Source organism: Coregonus clupeaformis, chromosome 21 (genome assembly GCF_020615455.1).
Source record: "Coregonus clupeaformis isolate EN_2021a chromosome 21, ASM2061545v1, whole genome shotgun sequence".
Classification (NCBI taxonomy): Eukaryota; Metazoa; Chordata; class Actinopteri; order Salmoniformes; family Salmonidae; genus Coregonus; species Coregonus clupeaformis.
The window spans coordinates 19,983,093-20,004,264 of record NC_059212.1 but is presented as its reverse complement, the minus strand read 5'-3'; the positions used below and the strand labels follow the sequence as shown (position 1 = coordinate 20,004,264).

Genomic DNA, 21,172 nt, shown 5'->3' with positions numbered 1-21,172 from the left:
TTCAAGGAGACCTGGCGAAGAAGGCAGCAACAATCAATACATTACAGAATGAAAACATACAACAATACAATACAATTCAACAACATAATTCAGCCTAAAACAAAAGCATTTCCACTCCTCTGTAACATAGTCTCCCATCAAAATGTTTAATTCATTCAGGGGCACTAACATATCTAGATGAAGCATGGATTGTGGACTATTCCATGCCTCTGGTGCACAAGACGAGAAGGCAGTCTTGCCTAATACTGTAGATGTCCTGGGGACTTTAAGTAGCAACCACCTAGCAGACCGGGTATGGTGACTGCTAGTGGTGAAGGAGACCAGACTACAGAGATTTTGAATTTTTAAAAATTTATTTCACCTTTATTTAACCAGGTAAGCCAGTTGAGAACAAGTTCTCATTTACAACTGCGACCTAGCCAAGAAAGAGCAAAGCAATGCGATTTAAAAACAACAACAGAGTTACATATGGGGTAAAACAAAACAAAGTCAAAAATACAACAGAAAATATATTTATACAGTGTGTGCAAATGTAGCAAGTTATGGAGGTAAGGCAATAAATAGGCTATAGTGCAAAATGATTACAATTAGTATTAACACTGGAATGATAGATGTGCAAGAGATGATGTGCAAATAGAGATACTGGGGTGCAAATGAGCAAAATAAATAACAATATGGGGATTAGGTAGTTGGGTGGGCTAATTTCAGATGGGCTGTGTACAGGTGCAGTGATCGGTAAGGTGCTCTGACAACAGATGCTTAAAGTTAGTGAGGGAGATAAGAGTCTCCAGCTTCAGAGATTTTTGCATTTTTTCAGAGATTGGCAGCAGAGAACTTGAAGGAATGGCGGCCAAAGGAGGTGTTGGCTTTGGGGATGACCAGTGAGATATTCCTGCTGGAGTGCATACTACGGGTGGGTGTTGCTATGGTGACCAATGAGCTAAGATAAGACAGGGATTTGCCTAGCAGTGATTTATAGATGACCTGGAGCCAGTGGGTTTGGCATCGAATAGGTAGTGAGGACCAGCCAACAAGAGCGTACAGGTCACAGTGGTGGGTAGTATATGGGGCTTTGGTGACAAAACGGATGGCACTGTGATAGACTACATCCAAAGATAAAGAGGGAGTTTACCCAAAAGGGCTTTGTAGATTAACACGTACAAATGTAGCTTTCTGCGCAAACAAAGTGAGGTCCAACCCACCATTTGGTACAAGGTGCAATGGTGGGTGAGTGACTTGGCATTTGTAATAAAGCGCAAGGATGCATGATTAACAGAGGAGGCTGCATGCATATACAACAACACACCATAATCAATTACAGAGAGAAAAGTGGCCTGAACAAGTTTCTTTCTAGTCATAAGTGGGAAGCAAGCCTTATTACAAAAATTAAAACCCAATTTCAATTTAAGCTTCGTCACAATATTATCCATATGAACTTTAAAGGACAACTTGTCATCCAACCATATACCTAGGTATTTGTAGGATGACACTTTTTCAATGGATAAGCCACTAGATTTGACAATGCTAACCTTCTCTGGCTGAGTGCGAGCTCTAGTCAAGACCAGTTTGAGTTCATAAAGGGAGGCCTGCAGTGACTGAAAAGCAGTCTGGAGTTCTTCAACAGCCTGAACCAGAGAAGGAGCACATTAATATATGACGGTATCTGCATATAGATGCAACTTTGCTGGTTGCATCCCATTTCCCAAATCATTAATGAAAATTGAGAGCAACACAGGAGCAAAAATGAAACCCTTGGGCACACCTCTATTAATCTCAAGAAAGCTAGACTTGTGATTGTCAGCATATACACGTTGTGTTCTGTCAGAAAGATAGTTCCTAAACCAATTTACTGCCCCTTCACTGAGACCAGTGTTACTGAGTCTAGCTAGCAACTATTAATGGTCAACTGAATCAAATGCCTTTGATTAATCAACAAACAGAGCAGCACAATGTTGCATTTTATCAAGTGCATTTATGATCTAATTTGCCACTGCCATAGCTGCTGTTGTGGTGCTGTGGCCTGATCTAAAGCCAGACTGAACCCCGCTTAGTGTGTTCTTTTCAATTAAGACATGTTTTAACTGTGAGTTCCCTAGCTTACATTAGAGGCCTGGGCCCCACCATTATCACCATTATGGGGGGCCAGTATGAAAAAAAAAAAAAAAAATGTATTCACTCACTATCTGTAAAGTCGCTCTGGATAAGAGCGTCTGCTAAATGACTAAAATGTAAATGTAAAATGTAAATTATCAAAAACTGAACCAGCAGATATGCAGTGCTTGTTAAAACCTCCTACAATATCAGCTTTATCCTTCACTTCATTAGAATTCTTATGTAAATACGGTATTTCTGGGTTTTTTTATTTGCAAAAAATTCTAAAAACCTGTTTTCGCTTTGTCATTATTGGGTATTGTGTGTAGATTGATGAGGATTTTGTTTATTTAATTCATTTTAGAATAAGGCTGTAACGTAACAAAATGTGGAAAAAGGAAAGGTGTCTGAATACTTTCCGAATGCACTGTATATACTGTATTCTAGTAAAGGCCTATCCTATTTAACTATTCCAATACGCTACATGGCTAAAGGTATGTGAACACCTGCTCATCGAACATCTCATTCCAAAATCATGGGCGTTAATATGGAGTTGGTCCCCCCTTTGCTTCCACTCTTCTGGGAAGGCTTTCCACTAGATGTTGGAAAATTGCTGCGCGGACTTGCTTCTATTCAGCCACGAAGGTCATGCACTGTGAGGTCGTGCACTGATGTTGGGCGATTAGTCCTGGCTCGCAGTCGGCGTTCTAAATCATCCCAAAGGTGTTAGATGGGGTTGAGATTAGGGCTCTGTGCAGGCCAGTCAAGTTCTTCCACTCCGATCTCGACCAAGCCATTTCTGTATGGACCTCGCTTTCTGCATGGGGACATTGTCATGCTGAAACAGGAAATTACCTTCCACAAACTCTTGCCACAAAGTTGGAAGCACAGAATCGTCGAATGTCATTGTATGTTGTAGCGTTACGATTTCTCTTCACTGGAACTAAGGGGCCTAGCCCGAACCATGAAAAACAGCCCCAGACCATTATTCCTCCTCCACCAATCTTTACAGTTGGCACTATGCATTTGGGCAGGTAGCGTTCTCCTGGCATCCGCCAAACCCAGATTTGTCCGTCTGGCTGCCAGACTCTGAAGTGTGATTCATCACTCCAGAGAACGCGTTTCCGCTGCTCCAGAGTCCAATGGCGGCGAGCTTCACACCACTCCAGCCGACACTTGGCATTGTGCATGGTGATCTTAGACTTGTACGCGGCTGCTTGGCCATGGAAACCCATTTCATGAAGCTCCCGACGAACAGTTCTTGTGCTGATATTGCTTCCAGAGGCAGTTTGGAACTCTGTAGTGAGTGTTGCAACCGAGGACAGACTATTTTTACACGCTACGCGCTTCAGCACTCGCTGTCCCGTTCTGTGAGCTTGTGTGGCCTACCACTTCACGGCTGTTTTGTGTATGTACCGACATGTATGTGTAACTGATAGATGCACGCACATTGCATATTCATGTTTTTAAATGTACACTACCGTTCAAAAGTTTGGGGTCACTTAGAAATGTCCTTGTTTTCCATGAAAACATACATGAAATGAGTTTGAATAGGAAATATAGCAAAATGAATAGGAAATGTAGTCATTGACAAGGTTAGAAATAATGATTTTTAATTGAAATAATAATTGTGTCCTTCAAACTTTGCTTTCGTCAAAGAATCCTCCATTTGCAGCAATTACAGCCTTGCAGACCTTTTGGCATTCTAGTTGTCAACTTGTTTAGGTAATCTGAAAAGATTTCACCCCATGCTTCCTGAAGCACCTCCCACAAGTTGGATTGGCTTTATGGGCACTTCTTACGTACCATACGGTCAAGCTGCTCCCACAACAGCTCAATAGGGTTGAGATCCGGTGACTGTGCTGGCCACTCCATTATAGACAGAATACCAGATGACTGCTTCTTCCCTAAATAGTTATTGCGTAGTTTGGAGCTGTGCTTTGAGTCATTGTCCTGTTGTAGGAGGAAATTGGTTCTAATCAAGCGCCGTCCACAGGGTATGGCATGGCGTTGCAAAATGGAGTAATAGCCTTCCCTCTTCAAGATCCCTTTTACCCTGTACAAATCTCCCACTTTACCACCACCAAATCACCCCCAGACCATCATATTGCTTCCACCATACCTGACAGATGGCATCAGGCACTCCACCAGCATCTTTTCATTTGGTCTGCGTCTCACAAATGTTCTTCTTTGTGATCCGAAGACCTCAAACTTCGATTCGTCTGTCCATAACACTTTTTTCCAATCTTCCTCTGTTCAGTGTCTGTGTTGTTTTGCCCATCTTAATCTTTTATTTTTATTGGCCAGTCTGAGATATGGCTTTTTCTTTGCAACTCTGCCTAGAAGGACAGCATCCCGGAGTCGCCTCTTCACTGTTGACGTTGAGACTGGTGTTTTGCAGGTACTATTTAATGAAGCTGCCAGTTGAGGACCTGTGAGGCGTCTGTTTCCCAAACTAGAGACACTAATGTACTCTTGCTCAGTTGTGCACCGGGGCCTCCCACTCCTCTTTCTATTCTGGTTAGAGTCAGTTTGCGCTGTTCTGTGAAGGGAGTAGTACACAGCGTTGTACGAGATCTTCAGTTTCTTGGCAATTTCTCGCATGGAATAGCATTCAATTCTCAGAACAAGAATAGACTGACGAGTTTCAGAAGAAAATTATTTGTTTCTGGCCATTTTGAGCCTGTACTCAGCCCACAATTGCTGATGCTCCAGAAACTCAACTAGTCTCAAGAATGCCAGTTTTATTGCTTCTTTAATCAGCACAACAGTTTTCAGCTGTGCTAACATAATTGCAAAAGGGTTTTCTAATGATCAATTAGCCTTTTTAAAACACAACGTGCCATTGGAACACAGGACTGATGGTTGCTGATAATGGGCTTCTGTAAGCCTATGTAGATATTCCATAAAAAATCAGCCGTTTCCAGCGACAATAGCCATTTACAACATTAACAATGTCTACACTGTATTTCTGATCAATTTGATATTTTAATGGACAAAAAAATTGCTTTTCTTTCGAAAACAAGGACATTTCTAAGTGACCCAAAACTTTTGAACGGTAGTGTATGTAAATTGTAAAGTCTTTTGTCTGTAACGTGTTTTTCGTATTTTTCGTCCTTCCTCACTGTTGCCAGAGAGGAAGGAAACCGCTTAGGGATTTCACCGAGGCCAATGGTGACTTTAGAACAGTTAGTTTTAATGGCTGTGATTGGAGAAAACTGAGGATGGATCATAACATTACTGAGTACCACTCTTCATATTTTTAAGCATAGTGATGGCTGCATCATGTTTTCTTAGAGGAAAACCTGGTTGTCTGCTTTCCAATAGACACTGGGAGACAAATGCACCTTTCAGCAGGACAATAACCTATACACTGAAGTTTCTTATCAAGATGACATTGAATGTTCCTGAGCGGCCTAGCTACAGTTTTGACTTAAATCTGCTTGAAAATCTATGGCTGTCTAGCAATGATCAATAACCAACTTGACAGAGCTTGAAGATTTTTTAAGGAATGTGCAAATATTGTGCAATCCAGGTGTGCAAAGCTCTGATTTACCCAGAAAATCTCACATCTGTAATCGCTGCCAATGGTGATTCTAACGTGTATTTACTCATCTTATCTAATCAAGATATATTGGTGTTTTTTTGTTTTTACAAATGTTTAAATTTTTCTTCCACGTTAAGAGTATTTTGACAAATCCATTTTAATCCCACTATACAGAAACCTTTACATACCAGTAAACAAGGAGTAAGAACATTAGCCAAGCAGTATCTGTGGATATTCAAGAAGTGAAAACCATAATTTTGCCTGCCAACTTTGATACACTTTCAGATGTAGGCAAGCTCTTAATTCCCTGTTATTGACAGAAGACTGTGGGTTATTGAGAGTATCTTGATAGAGAGGCTTCTGAATATTGTTTTGATGGTTGGCTACAGTACTCATTGAACTGCTTTGAGGACCATAGGGCTGCTGTAGACTGTTTGCTGTAAGTAAATGGCTCCAGGCTGCCAGTGGAACAAGGGTCGTTTCAGACACCCTCTAAACGCCCTGAGGCCACATAGTTCACACAAGTCCTCCTTTGGGTCGGAATGCTGTCAAGTGTTCCCATTGTTTTCCCTGTTTGCCGTCGTGGGAGTGCGAAGGCGCGGTTTTCACACACCGGATAACCCCGGCACGACCGGGAGAAGAGAAACCGACGTGACCCCCAGAGAGGGCAGAGAAGGTCGTAGGGCGTCACAGAGTTTGGGCTGTTTGGATTTTTGGTAACTGGAAACCTGGTCTGTCTGGCCAACCTGGTTTTCTCTGGGCGAGCGCCCCTCAAAAGCCTCCTTCCCCCCCTTTCATACAGCTTTCTCAAGTTCCTCCCCCGAGGGACATTGTGCTGAGACACTGTGAACCTCGTAAACTCTGAGTTAAACATGTACACAGCGCTAATGACCTCCAGACAACCTTAATTGGGTTTGTTTGTAGCTTGGTGCTGCCATTTAGACTTTTAGTTACACTTAGTAGTGCATCCCTGTGACCTGCTCTAGCCTGGTCCATAAACAAGTCTTGACGATTACCCCTTCAGTGATTGCGGATCGGAAGGAACCTGAATGGTGTAAGCAAAAAGGCAGAAGCTCTCCTAATCCCATTGGAACCCGAGCACCTATTGCTTACAGTACACCTACGGTGTATCGGGTCCTTCCAGACCGTCAGAACACCCAAAGAGTAGCCTACTGGGAGGGGGTATGGGGTTGTTTTTGGACAGGGAGTCAGTGTCCCTCTCTCTGGTTTGCTCTTACCCTTTCCATCTTGGTCCAATGTCTCGCCTGGCTGCTTGTGGCTTGTGTTTGTTTTTATTTGCATAGAGGGGCCTTATGACCATCTGTGTATGGCCTGCACATGTGAACTGTCCAACTCGCTTACCCTTCTTTCCCTCTCTCTCCCTTTTGCCTTTTCTCCATTCCCTCCCCTTCTCATTCTGTCCCTCAAGCTGGTTGTGACTAGTTAACTAGAACATGCATCGTGTAAAAATAGCTCATTTTACTTTTAAGTGTGTGTTCCCAAGGTTTATCTACCTTGGCTAAACATAAACTGAAATGCGAACAGGAAACCATATAGGCTAGACATCTCCAGGGTGTTCTATTCTGAGGCCGCCTCCTTCCCATTGAGGAGCATAACTTGAGTGGCTTCTCGTCATCACTTCAATTGCACATCTATGGAGTGAATGCACCACAGGAGGTTGGTGGCACCTTAATTGGGGAGAAAGGGCTCATGGTAATGACTGGAGCGGAATTAGTGGAATGGTATCAAATACATCAAACATGGTTTCCAGGTGTTTGAGGTTTCCAGGTGTTTGATGCCATTCCATTTGCTCCGTTCCGGCCATTATTATGAGCCGTCCTCCCCTCAGCAGCCTCCACTGGAAATGCACAGTATGTTATATCATTGTGTTTATGTGTACGTCCACATTAAGTACTTGCCTACGATGCGCCTGGGGCTACTATTAGGTGTCTAATGGTATTTCTATGTGCTTTAGAGATTATTTGTTATCATATACACTACATGGCCAAAGGTATGTATCTCTCTGTGTTGTCTAGGTGACAGGGAGGAAGCTTAATGGTGTGTGTGTGTGTCTTGTCTAGGTAACAGTGTTGCAACCGAGGGCAGACTATTTTTACGCGATTCAGCACTCGGCGGTCCCATTCTGTGAGCTTGTGTGGCTTACCACTTCGCAGCTGAGCTGTTGTTGCTCCTAGACGTTTCCACTTCACAATAACAGCACTTACAGTTGACCGGGAAAGCTCTAGCAGGGCAGAAATTTGATGAACTGATTTGTTGGAAAGGTGGCGTCCTATGACGGCGGCACATTGAAAGTCACTAAGCTCTTCAGTACGGGCCATTCACTGCCATTGTTTGTCTGTTGAGATTGCATAGCTGTGTGCTCGATTTTATACACCTGTCGGCAACGGGTGTTGCTGAAATAGCCTAAGCAACTAATTTCAAGGGGTGTCCACATACTTTTGGCCATGTTGTGGAGGGACGTGTGGGCCGTAGAGGTTGAAAGTGTTATCTCTGCGAATACACATCGGTCAGGAATGTACAGACCTTTGAGATGGTCTTCCATATACTTCAGGTGTTTAGATGCTTATGTTCCACCACTACTTTTTCCAGTGAGGGATTTGGAAATCTTCTTGGGGGTTTTGGATTTCGTGTTGGTGGCATTCAGCCTTTTCAATATGACTGTCCTTAAACACCACTTTCGTCAGACTTGGTTGCCATAATTTTCCACATTCAGATTGATCCCCCCCTTCTTGGTACACATCTCTATTCTTCTCCGGCCTGGCATTGTCTTGCTTTAATCCCGCCCTTGACTCTTGTGTAGGTTGATCTGTATTTTCCTATGACTTGGGAACGACTAGATGGAGCCTCTGTTTTAGTGCGCTCAGATAGGTTGATTTGCGAGACTGCCATTTAATGTTTTTCAAGTATCAGACTATTCGTGGAAAGTCACAAACCGTATCCAGCCATTCCTTTGATGGTGATCAACAGAAAAAAAACACCCCACTTGACATTTTGATATGATTTGTTAGGTCTCCTCAACATACTTTCCCAGAAGTGCTCCCATTTTAGAAAATGATCTCCTCCGGGTCCATGGTGTTTACCATCCATACACATTCTGTTTTCCACAGACACACCTGTTTCTCATCATAGGAAAAAGTGTTTACCTTACCAAGTCTTGCACCTGTTTTATGATTGTTGTTGTGCAGTTAGAGTATATGATATGAAATGACTTTCCAAATGCCATCTATTTGTTTTCTAACTCCGATTTGTTAAACCAAGCGGCCTTTGTTTTTTTATGCAGAGTCTATTGAAGAGAGAAGATTTAGAGATTGAGTCAGAGGCTGGACGGAGGGAAGAGGCCAGGAAAGTTAGTGAAGGAAAGAGTGAGGTGAGAGGATGACTACCCTCTTGCTGTGTGATGTTTATGGAGTGATTTAACACTGGGCTGGCATGCTGTGGGGCTAGTTTAGAGGGTCGCAGGCAGGATTGACAGCCATTTACTGGTGAAGGAGGAGGAGGAGGGCGACTCGTCCAAGAAGCCTCACTCACCCACTGGGTTATGGGTCGGCTCAGTTACACATCCCACTGCGAGGGAAGAGAGCGTGGCGGTTGTTAGCCTGATTCTCTCGCATCGCGTACGATCCATCAGGTTCCGTTTTCTCTCCACAAAGAGGAAATTCCCAAACTGGAATGCTGGTGGGAGTTCTGGCCTCGTGCCAACCAGAGAAGACAGCTGGAGAATGTGGAAGATTTTGAAATAACTTTGATGCTTGAATGGGAAAATCAGACCCTGGCACAAACACAACAATGAGCACAAACAACATTTGTGGATGCTGGGGCTGTAGAAGAGGAATGTGAGCATTAATCTCACTGAGATGGTAACATGTAGTATGGACTCATTCAACACTGTGTAGCAACTTAGATGGACATGTAATACAATGATGTTCATGTCTTTCTGTTTTGTGGGTCGGTCCCTGGGTGACAACATGTTTGCTTTAGTCTTCTGGTATGATGAAATTAAACACTGGGTATTCGGCTAGCAGGCCCACCCAGAGCTCCCATGTCTGGTTATTGAGTTGACCGGTGACACACCCATAGCTCCCATGTCTGGTTATTGAGTCATTCCCCCTTTTCGACATCTAATATATGACCAAGAGGCGACATCTGTGTTTTGTCTCATTGATGAGCCACTGTTAGGCGTTGAAATATTGTCACCCGGTAAGCCAACGTCAACACTGGTGGAACTGAGGTAGTTTGGCCAGAGCTGAAGCCCTTGTCTGGATGAGAAATCTTAACCACACTCCCATTCTCTCTCCCCGCTATTCAAACTATTACCTCTCCAATTAAAGCCTGTTATAACCGGTGCTGGCATCAGGGCACACAACCTCATGCACACATTTTAAAGTAACTATCCAGTGTTTCCAGATTTCTATGAAATATTACCTACAGTGCCTTCAGAAAGTATTCACACCCCTTTACTTTTCCCACATTTTGTTGTTACAAAGTGGGATTAAAATGGATTTACTTGTCATTTTTCTGTCAACATACAAAATACTCTGTGAAAGTGGAAGACATTCTAACGTGTAAAAAAAAATAAAAAATAAACACGTACAAAAAAAACACTTGAGTCAATTTATGTTAGAATCACCTTTGGCAGCGATTACAGCTGTGAGTCTTTCTGGGTAATCTCTAAGAGCTTTTTTTTTATTCTTGAAAAAATGATTCAAGCTCTGTCAAATTGGTTGATCATTGCTAGACAACCATTTTCAGGTCTTGCCATAGATTTTCAAGCAGATTTAAATCAAAACTGTAACTCGGCCACTCCGGAACCTTCACTGTTTTCTTGGTAAGCAACTCCAGTGTCGATTTGGCCTTGTGTATTAGGTTATTGTCCTGCTAAAAGGTGAATTCATCTCCTAGTGTCTGTTGAAAAGCAAACTGAACCAGGTTTTCCTCTAGGATTTTGCCTGTGCTTAGCTCCATTCTGTTTTATTTTTTATCCTGAAAAACTCCCAAGTCCTTACCAATTTACAAGCATACCCATAACATGATGCAGCCACCACGATGCTTGAAAATATGGAGAGTGGTACTCCGTAAATGTGTTGTAATGGGTTTGCCCCAAACATAACATTTTGTATTCAGGACAAAAAGTTAATTGCTTTGCCACATTTTTGTCAGTATTATTTGAGTGCCTTGTTGCAAACAAGATGCATGTTTTGGAATATTTGTATTATGTACAGGCTTCCTTTTCTCTCTGTCAGTTAGGTTAGTATTGTGGAGTAACTACAATGTTGTTGACCTATCCTCAGTTTTCTCCTATCACAGCCATTAAACGTTCTACCTGTTTTTAAGTCACCATTGGCCTCATGATGAAATCCCTGAGCGTTTTCCTTCCTCTCCGGCAACTGAGTTAGGAAGGACGCCTGTATCTTTGGAGTGACCGGGTGAGCTGATACACCATCCAAAGTGTAATTAATAACCTCTCCATGCTCAAAGGGATATTCAATGTCTGCTTTTTCTTTTTCTTTTTTTTTTCTTTTTCTATTTGTTTTACCAATAGCCGCCCTTCTTTGTAAGGCATTGGAAAACCTCCCTGGTCTTTGTGGTTGAATCTGTGTTTGAAATTCAGTGTTCGACAACCTTACAGATAATTGTATGTGTGGGGTACAGAGATGAGGTAGTCATTCAAAAATCATGTTAAATACTATTGCACGCAGAGTGAGTCCATGCAATTTATTGTGACTTGTTAAGCACATTTTTACTCCTGAACTTATTTATGCTTGCCATCACAAAGGGGTTGAATACTTATTGACTCCAAGACATTTCAGCTTTTCTTTTTTAAGTAATTTGTAAAAAAACATACTTCCACTTTGAGATTATGGGGTATTGTGTGTAGGTCAGTGACACAAAATCTTGATTTATTCAATTTAAAATTAAGTCTGTAACACAACAACATGTGGAAAAAGTCTATGGGTGTGACTGCTGATTGGCCAGCTCATCCTCCTCTAGACCGTGGATTTGCCAGTTCATCCTTCTCAGGAGTATGACATCATACTCTGAGGAAATAGAAAGCATTTTTGAAACGGCCTGTTTGAGATACATGTTTATGCTTTGGTTGCAAATATGAGTATAGGATGAGTCAACAACATTATTTGGGTATGAGTTAGCAGAATATTAACTTTTAAAAGTGAGATTTTCACTTGACAAAATCTAATAATCCAGACCAATTTCACCATAAACCTGTCACGAGAGAAGGGAAATAGCCATTTCCTCTAGGCTATACCACAACCCAATACAGCCACCGCCCTACAAGCCATACACGTCTGTTCACCCCAGTGTGTGCGTATACGTGTTCGCACATCCATCTGTGCGTGTGTATGGTTGACTCAGGTTTAGTGTGGCATGAGAGCGAGTAGGACAGGATCATTCTGCAGCTTCCTGTTTTATCTGTTCAAACGGCCCATCAGTTAAGTTTCTCCTGACTCACCGACCCATGTCACAGCGGAGGGGAAATCACTTCCTGTCCCCCAGGGGCCCATTCAGAGACCGTTCTGAGTGAGAGAACTTCATTACATTCAGAAACCTGTAGAAATAGGCTATATCTCTCATTTCATGTTATAGGTAGCTTCATTGGAAATGATCAGTGTTTATTGAAAAGCACTGCTGTTACCCGCTAATTAGCTTTCCTCTTGGATGTACCTTTCTCTTAATACTTGTTTGTCTGACTCCTCAGACATGACACTCTTGTCTCTGTGTGTATGTGTACTGTCTCTTTGAGTCGGCACCATCTCTGCTTTCCACAGTAAAATGCATTACTTACTGCTACGACAGCGCTGCCAAACAGATCCCCTAACACAAGCAGCGTGTTGACAGTAGAGATGAGGTTTTCCTGCCACGGCTTGCGGAGGGCTCGGAGGCCCCTGGTTGAAAACACGCTATCTAACCGCCTCTTCCATTATTCCCCCCTAATATCAAGGCGGCAGGGCGGGCGTCTGACTATTTGAACAGGTTTCCCATTTACATCTGCTGACCCCTTTGATTGTGTGCAAGGTAGTCAGTCAGGCAAGCAGGCAGGCTAGTCAGTCGACCAGTGCTGTTTGTGGCAGAATGCTACTGTTTGTGTGTGTGTGTGTGTGTGTGTGTGTGTGTGTGTGTGTGTGTGTGGAACATCACAGTACAGGCATGATGCCTGAGGGATGTTGTCAGAGGACAAGAGCTAGCCGTAGCTACCTAGCTAACGTTATAAAATATTATTGTAGATTTGGCAGATACAGTTGAAGTCGGAAGTTTACATACCCCTTAGCCAAATACATTTAAACTCAGTTTTTCACAATTCTTGACATTTAATCCTAGTAATAATTCCCTGTCTTAGGTCAGTTAGGATCACCAATTTATTTTAAGAATGTGAAATGTCAGAATAATAGCAGAGAGAATGATTTATTTCAGCTTTTATTTTTTTTCATCACATTCCCAGTGGGTCAGACGTTTACATACACTCAATTAGTATTTGGTAGCGTTGCCTTTAAATTGTTTAACTTGGGTCAAACGTTTCGGGTAGCCTTCCACAAGCTTCCCACAATAAGTTGGGTGAATTTTGGCCCATTCCTCCTGACAGAGCTGGTGTAACTGAGTCAGGTTTGAAGGCCTCCTTGCTTGCACACGCTTTTTCAGTTCTGCCCACACATTTTCTATAGGATTGAGGTCAGGGCTTTGTGATGGCCACTCCAATACCTTGACTTTGTTGTCCTTAAGCCATTTTGCCACAACTTTGGAAGTATGCTTGGGGTCATTGTCCATTTGGAAGACCCTTCTGCGACCAAGCTTTAACTTCCTGACTGATGTCTTGAAATGTTGTTTCAAAATATCCACTTAATTTTCCTTCCTCATGATACCATCTATTTTGTGAAGTGCACCAGTCCCTCCTGCAGTAAAGCACCCCCACAGAATGATACTGCCACTCCCGTGCTTCACGGTTGGGATGGTGTTCTGCGGCTTGCAAGCGACCCCCTTTTTCCTCCAAACATAACGATGGTCATTATGCCCAAACAGTTCCATTTTTGTTTAATCAGACCAAAGGACATTTCTCCAAAAAGTACGATCTTTGTCCCCATGTGCAGTTGCAAACCGTAGTCTGGGTTTTTTATGGCGGTTTTGGAGCAGTGACTTCTTCCTTGCTGAGCGGCCTTTTAGGTTATGTTGATATAGGACTCGTTTTACTGTGGATATAGATACTTTTGTACCTGTTTCCTCCAGCATCTTCACAAGGTCCTTTGCTGTTGTTCTGGGATTGATTTGCACTTTTCGCACCAAAGTACGTTCATCTCTAGGAGACAAAACGCGTCTCCTTCCTGAGCAGTATGACGGCTGCGTGGTCCCATGGTGGTTGTACTTGCGTACTATTGTTTGTACAGATGAACGTGGTACCTTCAGGCATTTGGAAATTGCTCCCAATGATGAACCAGACTTGTGGAGGTCTACAATTTTCTTTCTGAGGTCTTGGCTGATTTATTTTGATTTTCCCATGATGTCAAGCAAAGAGGCACTGAGTTTGAAGGTTGGCCTTGAAATACATCCACAGGTACACCTCCAATTGACTCAATCTGTTTAAAGGCACAGTCAACTTAGTGTATGTAACCTTCTGACCCACTGGAATTGTGATACAGTGAATTAGAAGTGAAATAATCTGTCTGTAAACAATTGTTGGAAAAATTACTTGTGTCATGCACAAAGTAGATGTCCTAACCGACTTGCCAAAACTATAGATTGTGCCCTTAGATTTGGGAGTAATTTACCTCTGGTGTGGTGTAGCTAGTCGGGTCTGGTCTCTGTGGTGATTGGAGTAGGAGGTACCAGAGGGCTGTGAGTGCTCCCGGAACCCCTTCTGAGGTCAGGGTGTGATTTGGCTTACTTCCTGTAACACTTCCTAGCTGATGAGGGGGCGCTACCGTGGTCGTAATTATGGTCGATTGGCCATCCTCCATGTTACCCCCGAGGCACAGCGCCATTTTCCCAATCAATGTAGGGAGCGAGTCTCTAGGTGGGCCTCTCTGGGTTATGTGACCTTTGTGTTCTATGTCAATGTTATAAAAGATCATCTCTTTGTGTTTGAACCTCCGGCTACCTCATACTAAGTAGTACTCCTTTGACCCCCAAAATGACAAATTGTATGACATTTTTTACTTTCAATGCCTTTCCTGAAACTCAACATCTCCTCTCTTCCTCTCTCAGCGGGGTACAGAGGGCTTCTGGAAGTCTGTTGCACACTACGTCCCCAGGGAGCCCACAGAGATGCGCATCCTTAACCCCTACTTCATCCAGGAGGCTGCCTTCCAGTTCATCGGCCTGCCGCTCAATAATGGACTCATGGGCAAAGGGGTGAGTGACACTCAAACAGAAACCCGCTCCAGTTGAATAAAAATATAAATGTTATCAAAAAATTGCATTGTATTGGAATGTCCTGAGAAGAACCATCAGAATGTTCTGAAAAAACATGTATGGTGCTAGTAGACGTTTGCGGAAAATGCCATGTCTTCAATCACCTGATTCAGGTGGATAAGATTCAGCTCAGTTTGCAGTCTGCACGCAAACACATATGCAGACATGCATTCACAAATGCAGTACAAAGTGTATAGACTCTTACTCACTTTTTTTTAAAGTTCAAGAATAATATGCACACCCCGACAGAGGCGCATTCCCTCGTTCACACATATATGCGCACACACTCAACACATGCGACGAAACGGTACACAACCCACAGGCAGCCGGTAGCCGTTGACCGACCGCGCGGTCATAACCAAAGTGTGTTTGACACAAACTCAAACCTCGCTGCCAGTAGAACCCCTGTTCCTATGACAACCACCGCAACGCAGCACCTTGCCGTGCCATCACAGGAAATTAAACCGTTAAAGGGATACTGCGAGATTCTGGCATTTAAGCCCTTGTTTTACTTACCCAGAATCAGTTGATGTGCTGTATGAAGGAAGTTAGTGGTCGTTTTGTGAGCCAATGCTAACTAGCATTAGCTCAATGACTGCAAGTCTACAGGTACGGTAGCATTATCCCGCAGTATTCCTTTAAAACAAGTCTCCAAACATGTATTGGAGATCAAGGACCCAAATGACAGGAATACTTTTAAAAATATATATTCTCACAAAAACCTAGTGCTCTGGTAGCTGCAATGGATGAACCCTATGATTGATAGACATGGCCGCACCTGACTTCATTTCAAACTAAACTAAACAGAATTGTGTTGAATAGTAAGTGGTCTAGCCAACTTCAGCTGTTTTCATGTTCTATTGTGAACTACAACTAATTTGATGGGTTAATTCTTTAAGTATAGTCTATTAATGACTAATTATAGGTTGTCATGGAGCCACAAAGGGGCAGTTAAAGAGCCACATAAGGCTCCAGGGCCACATGTTGCAGACCCCTGCTCTAGAAAACGGTTTACGGAGGGAAAATGAATCTTCAGACATATTACCGCAAATGCTGTCACCCTCCAGGACAGGAACTGTGCAGCAGACTAGCTTGAAAGGCTGAAGTTCCAAAGAAGAGAGCAGAGGAGATGGGTTAGGGGTTAGGGAGGTGGGCTGCAAAAGGAGTTAGGGAGGTGGGAAGGGCTACAAGAAATGTACAGCCTTCTGCCCTGAACACCTGGTCTACAGGAACATGTGTAGAACATGTGGGGAGCCCTGGTGCCCCCTCAGTGTGTGTGTGTGGGTCTGTGTGTTGGTGGGGGGCTGTCCCAAACAATAATGATCAAGGCAGGATGCAGCCTGACACATCATTCCCCTAAAATGCCCACCTTTATTGCTCCTGATTAGTGCGTGTGTGTGTTTACGTGCTGACACGGGGGGGGGGACACTAAGATACACCTGCCCTGAGGGCTCCAAATCATGCTGATGGGGGCCTCTCATCCCCTCCAACCCTCCTCCTCCTCCCCCCCATGTACCCCTAGGCTTTGAGGAAGTGGAGGTCTGCCCTCTCAAACTACTGTGACATTGTGGGGGTGCGCCTCTTTAAGCAAATTGTTGATCACACTCAGATCAGGACGAGTTAACAACTCTGGCCTAGAACAAAGCCATGAGCAACAGGGGGAGCGGAAAGGGAGAGTGGTGCCAGACCAGTCACAGACTAGAAGCAAGATAACAGATGTAAAGGAAGATGGGGAATACAACAGTTCATATAGACATTTTCAGTTTTGATTTGATTTCCAATGCTTTCTTGTACTACCTACTGCTCTTAGTGTAAAGGGTGTTGGCTCGTTGATGACAAACTCTCGTCTCACCTTCTAATAACGCTTTTTTCCTACATTGCACCCCAACATATAAGATACGACCCACTATAATAAAGTGACATAGTGATGCGCGGGTTGACTAAAGAAAAAATAATACATCATTATTATTTTTTAAAGTATAATTCTTGTGCAATTTATATCTATAGGCTACATTGAGGTTTTTCTTTTTAGGCTATCTGTCATTAGTGCGTAAGCTTAAGCTTTAGGGCCTAACTTTACGCGAGCCAAATAGCCTACACGCCAATCACCAAACTCTTTTGGGAACAGGCAGAAAAGTTAGTCGATCCACTGAGGCAAAAAGGACAATGTTGGAGTTTAATTAAATAAGAAAAAGCTGCGAAATGGAGAGTTGAAAATAAAGAGAAGGGAGGGCCAGAAAAGTAATGTTTGGGAAAGATTTGGTAAAGTGGTAAAGAGGATGATAGCAGTGCCGGCTATGTTATGTGTGATGGTTGTGAGGTGCTATACAAATTCAACATTCACAAGACGGACTTCAAATAGGCCTATGGCACGTCAAGGGAACTGTAGCCTACTGTTCAGATGGGTTATATGGAAACTGAGATCTGGACACTAACTGTAGGTCTATAACCTTTCTTAATATTAACTCACCAAATGTACATTTTGACTCAGGAACAGGAGTGGAGAAATATGATTTCTTGAGCATTTTCAGCATCTACAGACAGTCTTCTATCTTTATCAGCATCATAAAAGCTGATAGTATTTAAACCACATAAAATATGCAACCAAGCCGAACTGAAATCTTATCAGAAACATGTTGGGTCGTTTTCACAGCATTTGTATTTCCTTACAAGTGGTCAAACTGATGTCATTTGGAAATTTGGCACAGAAAATTGTTCCCATTTTTATTTTTTCCCCGGTCCCTAAACGTCTTTGCTCCGCGAAAGAGGCAGGGATGACATAACTTTACCGATGTCGACTAGATTGAAGCATTCATTCTATAATTTATGACATTCTGGTGAGCAAGGGTTTATTTAGTTTTCTAGGTTAACATATAATGACAGAAGAGAAGCTGCATGTATTTAATTATAGACAAGTTGACTAACAAATGACAGAAATTATAAGCAGAAACATATGCAAATTAAACAAAGAAAATCCTGCATCCCCTGTCATAAAATCATTCTGCCGTCTCTGACTGTAGCCTACACCACATTTACTATATTTGCGGGTCCGGTGCGGGCCTCAGATTTTCACTTCATCACATATAGTCGGGTGGTTTCAGATGGGTTATGAGACGGGTGCGGGTGAACAAACAGCTGACCCATGCACCACTAATGGCCACCTCTGTGCTTCTGCTTTTCCAGAATATTCCAACCCTGGGGACGGTCGCCATAACGATGGCGCTGCATAACTGTGATGAGGTGGTGGTGGCCGGCTTCGGTTATGACATGAACACGCCTCACGCACCCTTGCACTACTACGAGACGGTCAAAATGTCCGCCATCAAAGAGGTGCGTGTTTTTGTTGCATTCATATCAACTGGAAATGAGTACATCTCAGTACTCTTCGAGTGGTGTGTCCTCTCCTTGTCTACGCTAAGTCAGATGTGAAAGAACTGGAAAGGTGAAAACGCATTGTCAGTACACATCCACCATATTGCTTTCCCTGATCCTGTGTTTTCAGGTGAGTGCAGATGAGAGAGCGGAGACTACATTGGCTCCCCACTAGACCTATTAGACTAACGAGAGTGTTATTCCGATATCTGTGTCTTTTTGATTGGCTCTTGCATCCCCCCCTCCTCCCTTTGAACTTCGACCAAATAAATTACCCCAAGACAGAGCGTTTTAATCCTCCACTCCCGACTGCATCAGTGTTCTATTATTACAGATGTCACAGAGGGGAGCTGTCATATGAACTATGAGCTCAGAATGATAACCTTTGTCTAAACTCCCAGTGAACTCCTGACATTTGCCATGTTGAGCAGTGTAATCAATGGAAACATCAACTGGTAGGTCTATCGTCATTGGAACACTAAAAGACTACCTCTCCCTCATGTCCTTCCACTGGTGGTAATGTGCTGAGGTCACCTCTCAGGGGGTGATGAGATGCAATAGTATCCTTACTCACTGTCTGACGTGAACTAGTCCCCTCCTTCAAACAGCGTTACCCACCATAGACGCAAGACGGCTCAAGGTGCACTTTGGGGTGTTTTTCAACTTTCTTTAGCTCATTCAACTTTCTTTAGCTTAGTGTAAAGGGACCGTACAGGAGTGAATGTAGAATACCACACTGTACAGCATGGCTGTACACACCATTTGTATGTGTGTGTTATGTGGATGCAAAGATGTTAAAGCAAGAGGGAGGTTGCTTCCCTATCGTCTACTTTCTGACCTAGCTCCTCATCCCTGGACTCTGAAGACACACACACCGGTGTTACCGCTCACGTCTTTCCCGGCCATGCTCCCTGTAGAGCATTGAAACCCTAGCCCTGGATCCGTGTGGTTCCGTGTGAGTGAGATCCGTCAGTGTCCGGGCCGGGCCAACACAGACAGGCCAGGGGCCCTCGAGCGGCTCGGTCCCACAGCTTGGACCCAGGTGGGTTCCCTGGGCCAGCTGTGGGGCCCAGTTCAGCCCAGTCCTCGCACTATCAGGCCCCAGAGCCCACCACCTGCTCTGGTTACACACACTGCCGACCGGACTGAGGGCCTGGATCACAATGGGGAGGGAAACTTGGTGTGGCTCCATACACACACACTTTAATCTATCACACATTAACCAGAAAAAACGATGCATTTACTAAAGTACTTATGGCAAGGCTCTTAACCAGGTCAAGTTAATTGTTTTGATGCAGAGAGATAGAGAAGCAGAATAGGATGCAAGAAACATCCTTCAAGTTTAGGCTGATGAGAACAGGGTCTTTGAACCTGACCCGCATTCATCTGACAATCTTCTTGTTTCTCATTGTGTTCCCTTGCACCTCCACAGTCCTGGACACACAACATATCCAAGGAAAAGGAGTTCCTCCGCAAGCTGGTGAAGGCCAACATCATCACGGACCTGACTAACGGGATATGAGTCTGACCGTCCAAGAGGTTTGCCTTTTCCCAAAGGAACTACAGAACAGAGGATGCTGGGAATTAACCTGGGTGGTGGGGGGGAGAGGACCCTTAGAACCCGGACCCTGGTGGTCTGCACACTGCCTGAGTTTTTATATAGAGGAGATTTAAGCGGACGGCTCGGTGGAAAGGCGCACATATGTGCCTTCTGACCTAGAGGCTCCTGTCTGACACAGCCAGGAGGGACGGACATGGATCGAACGTCAGTCAGCAGACAATCAGACAACCGCCTTTACCATTTTAAAACCGGCGAGCATCGCGTGAACGCACGAGTGGTATGGAAGAGGAGGATGACACGGATGGCAGAGTACGGAAGGTCTGACTGACAGACTGCAGGAGAGACAGACAGAGGGACAGATAGTTACAGCAGTGCCAAATGTACCTCGTTACAAAGGGGGGAGGAGACTACGTCTCCCTCTACTGCCTGAATGTATTTACTTTAACAGTGTAAATGTCAAAGATTTTTACTGTGCTTTTTAACAAACTGCAGCGACTCCCACCCCATCCCCAGTTCTCTCGGTACGTTCTTCACCGGCGAGACTCCCTCCGTCCAGGCCTGGCGGAAAGGCCTTTTTTTTAAACCTCTATCTCCCCCTTCTCGCTTCCATATCAGCAGGCCTTTTTAAGGCCACCCTGCGTTTTGAGATTATAATTTCAGATTTTAACAGGAAGACGGCCTGGATTATTTTATTTTGGTTTAATTTATTTATAAATGAAGGCTGAGAATTGGTGCGCTATCATTTCCTCCTAACAGTTCGCCATGATGTGCTTCCTCAATGACTCACTGTGGTGTCATAAATTGTTGAGTGGATGTCCCTCAAACCCTAGTATTTCCAGTATGGCTCTTCACAAAATGAAGCGCTAACAGTCCAGTATTACAGCGAGGGACCCACTGGTCTGGTAATACAGTGATCCCGTTCATACCCAAGTGTTACAGAATAAGTCCCCACTTGTCCAGTATTTAAATAAAAGCCCAAGTTGTCCAATATTGCAGTAAAATAACCGCTGGAGTAATATTATGAGTCCCCACTTGTCCAGTATTTAGTTAAAAACCTAAGTGGTCCAATACTTCAATGGGTCAGTTATCATATTAGACCCCACATGTCCAGTATATCAGTCAGATTGCAGTAGAGTCCTGCATCGGGTCAGATACCCACGATTCCC

General features: G+C 43.6%; 1 protein-coding gene across 4 annotated transcripts in view; it reads left to right on the top strand.

The window, feature by feature from the left end:
* LOC121535040 (CMP-N-acetylneuraminate-beta-1,4-galactoside alpha-2,3-sialyltransferase-like) overlaps window positions 1-20,629 on the top strand; it is a 69,916-nt gene extending 49,287 nt beyond the window's left edge. For 2 of the 4 annotated variants that reach the window (XM_045206237.1, XM_045206236.1), the window contains 4 exons: window positions 8,940-9,026; window positions 14,867-15,013; window positions 18,257-18,403; window positions 19,878-20,629. In XM_045206237.1, the coding sequence (XP_045062172.1) occupies window positions 8,940-9,026; window positions 14,867-15,013; window positions 18,257-18,403; window positions 19,878-19,967 (471 nt within the window). In that variant the 3' untranslated portion in view covers window positions 19,968-20,629. The remainder of the gene's footprint in view (window positions 1-8,939; window positions 9,027-14,866; window positions 15,014-18,256; window positions 18,404-19,877) is intronic. The other 2 variants (XM_045206238.1, XM_041841722.2) reach the window with 1 other exon arrangement.
* Window positions 20,630-21,172: the final 543 nt, after the last annotated feature.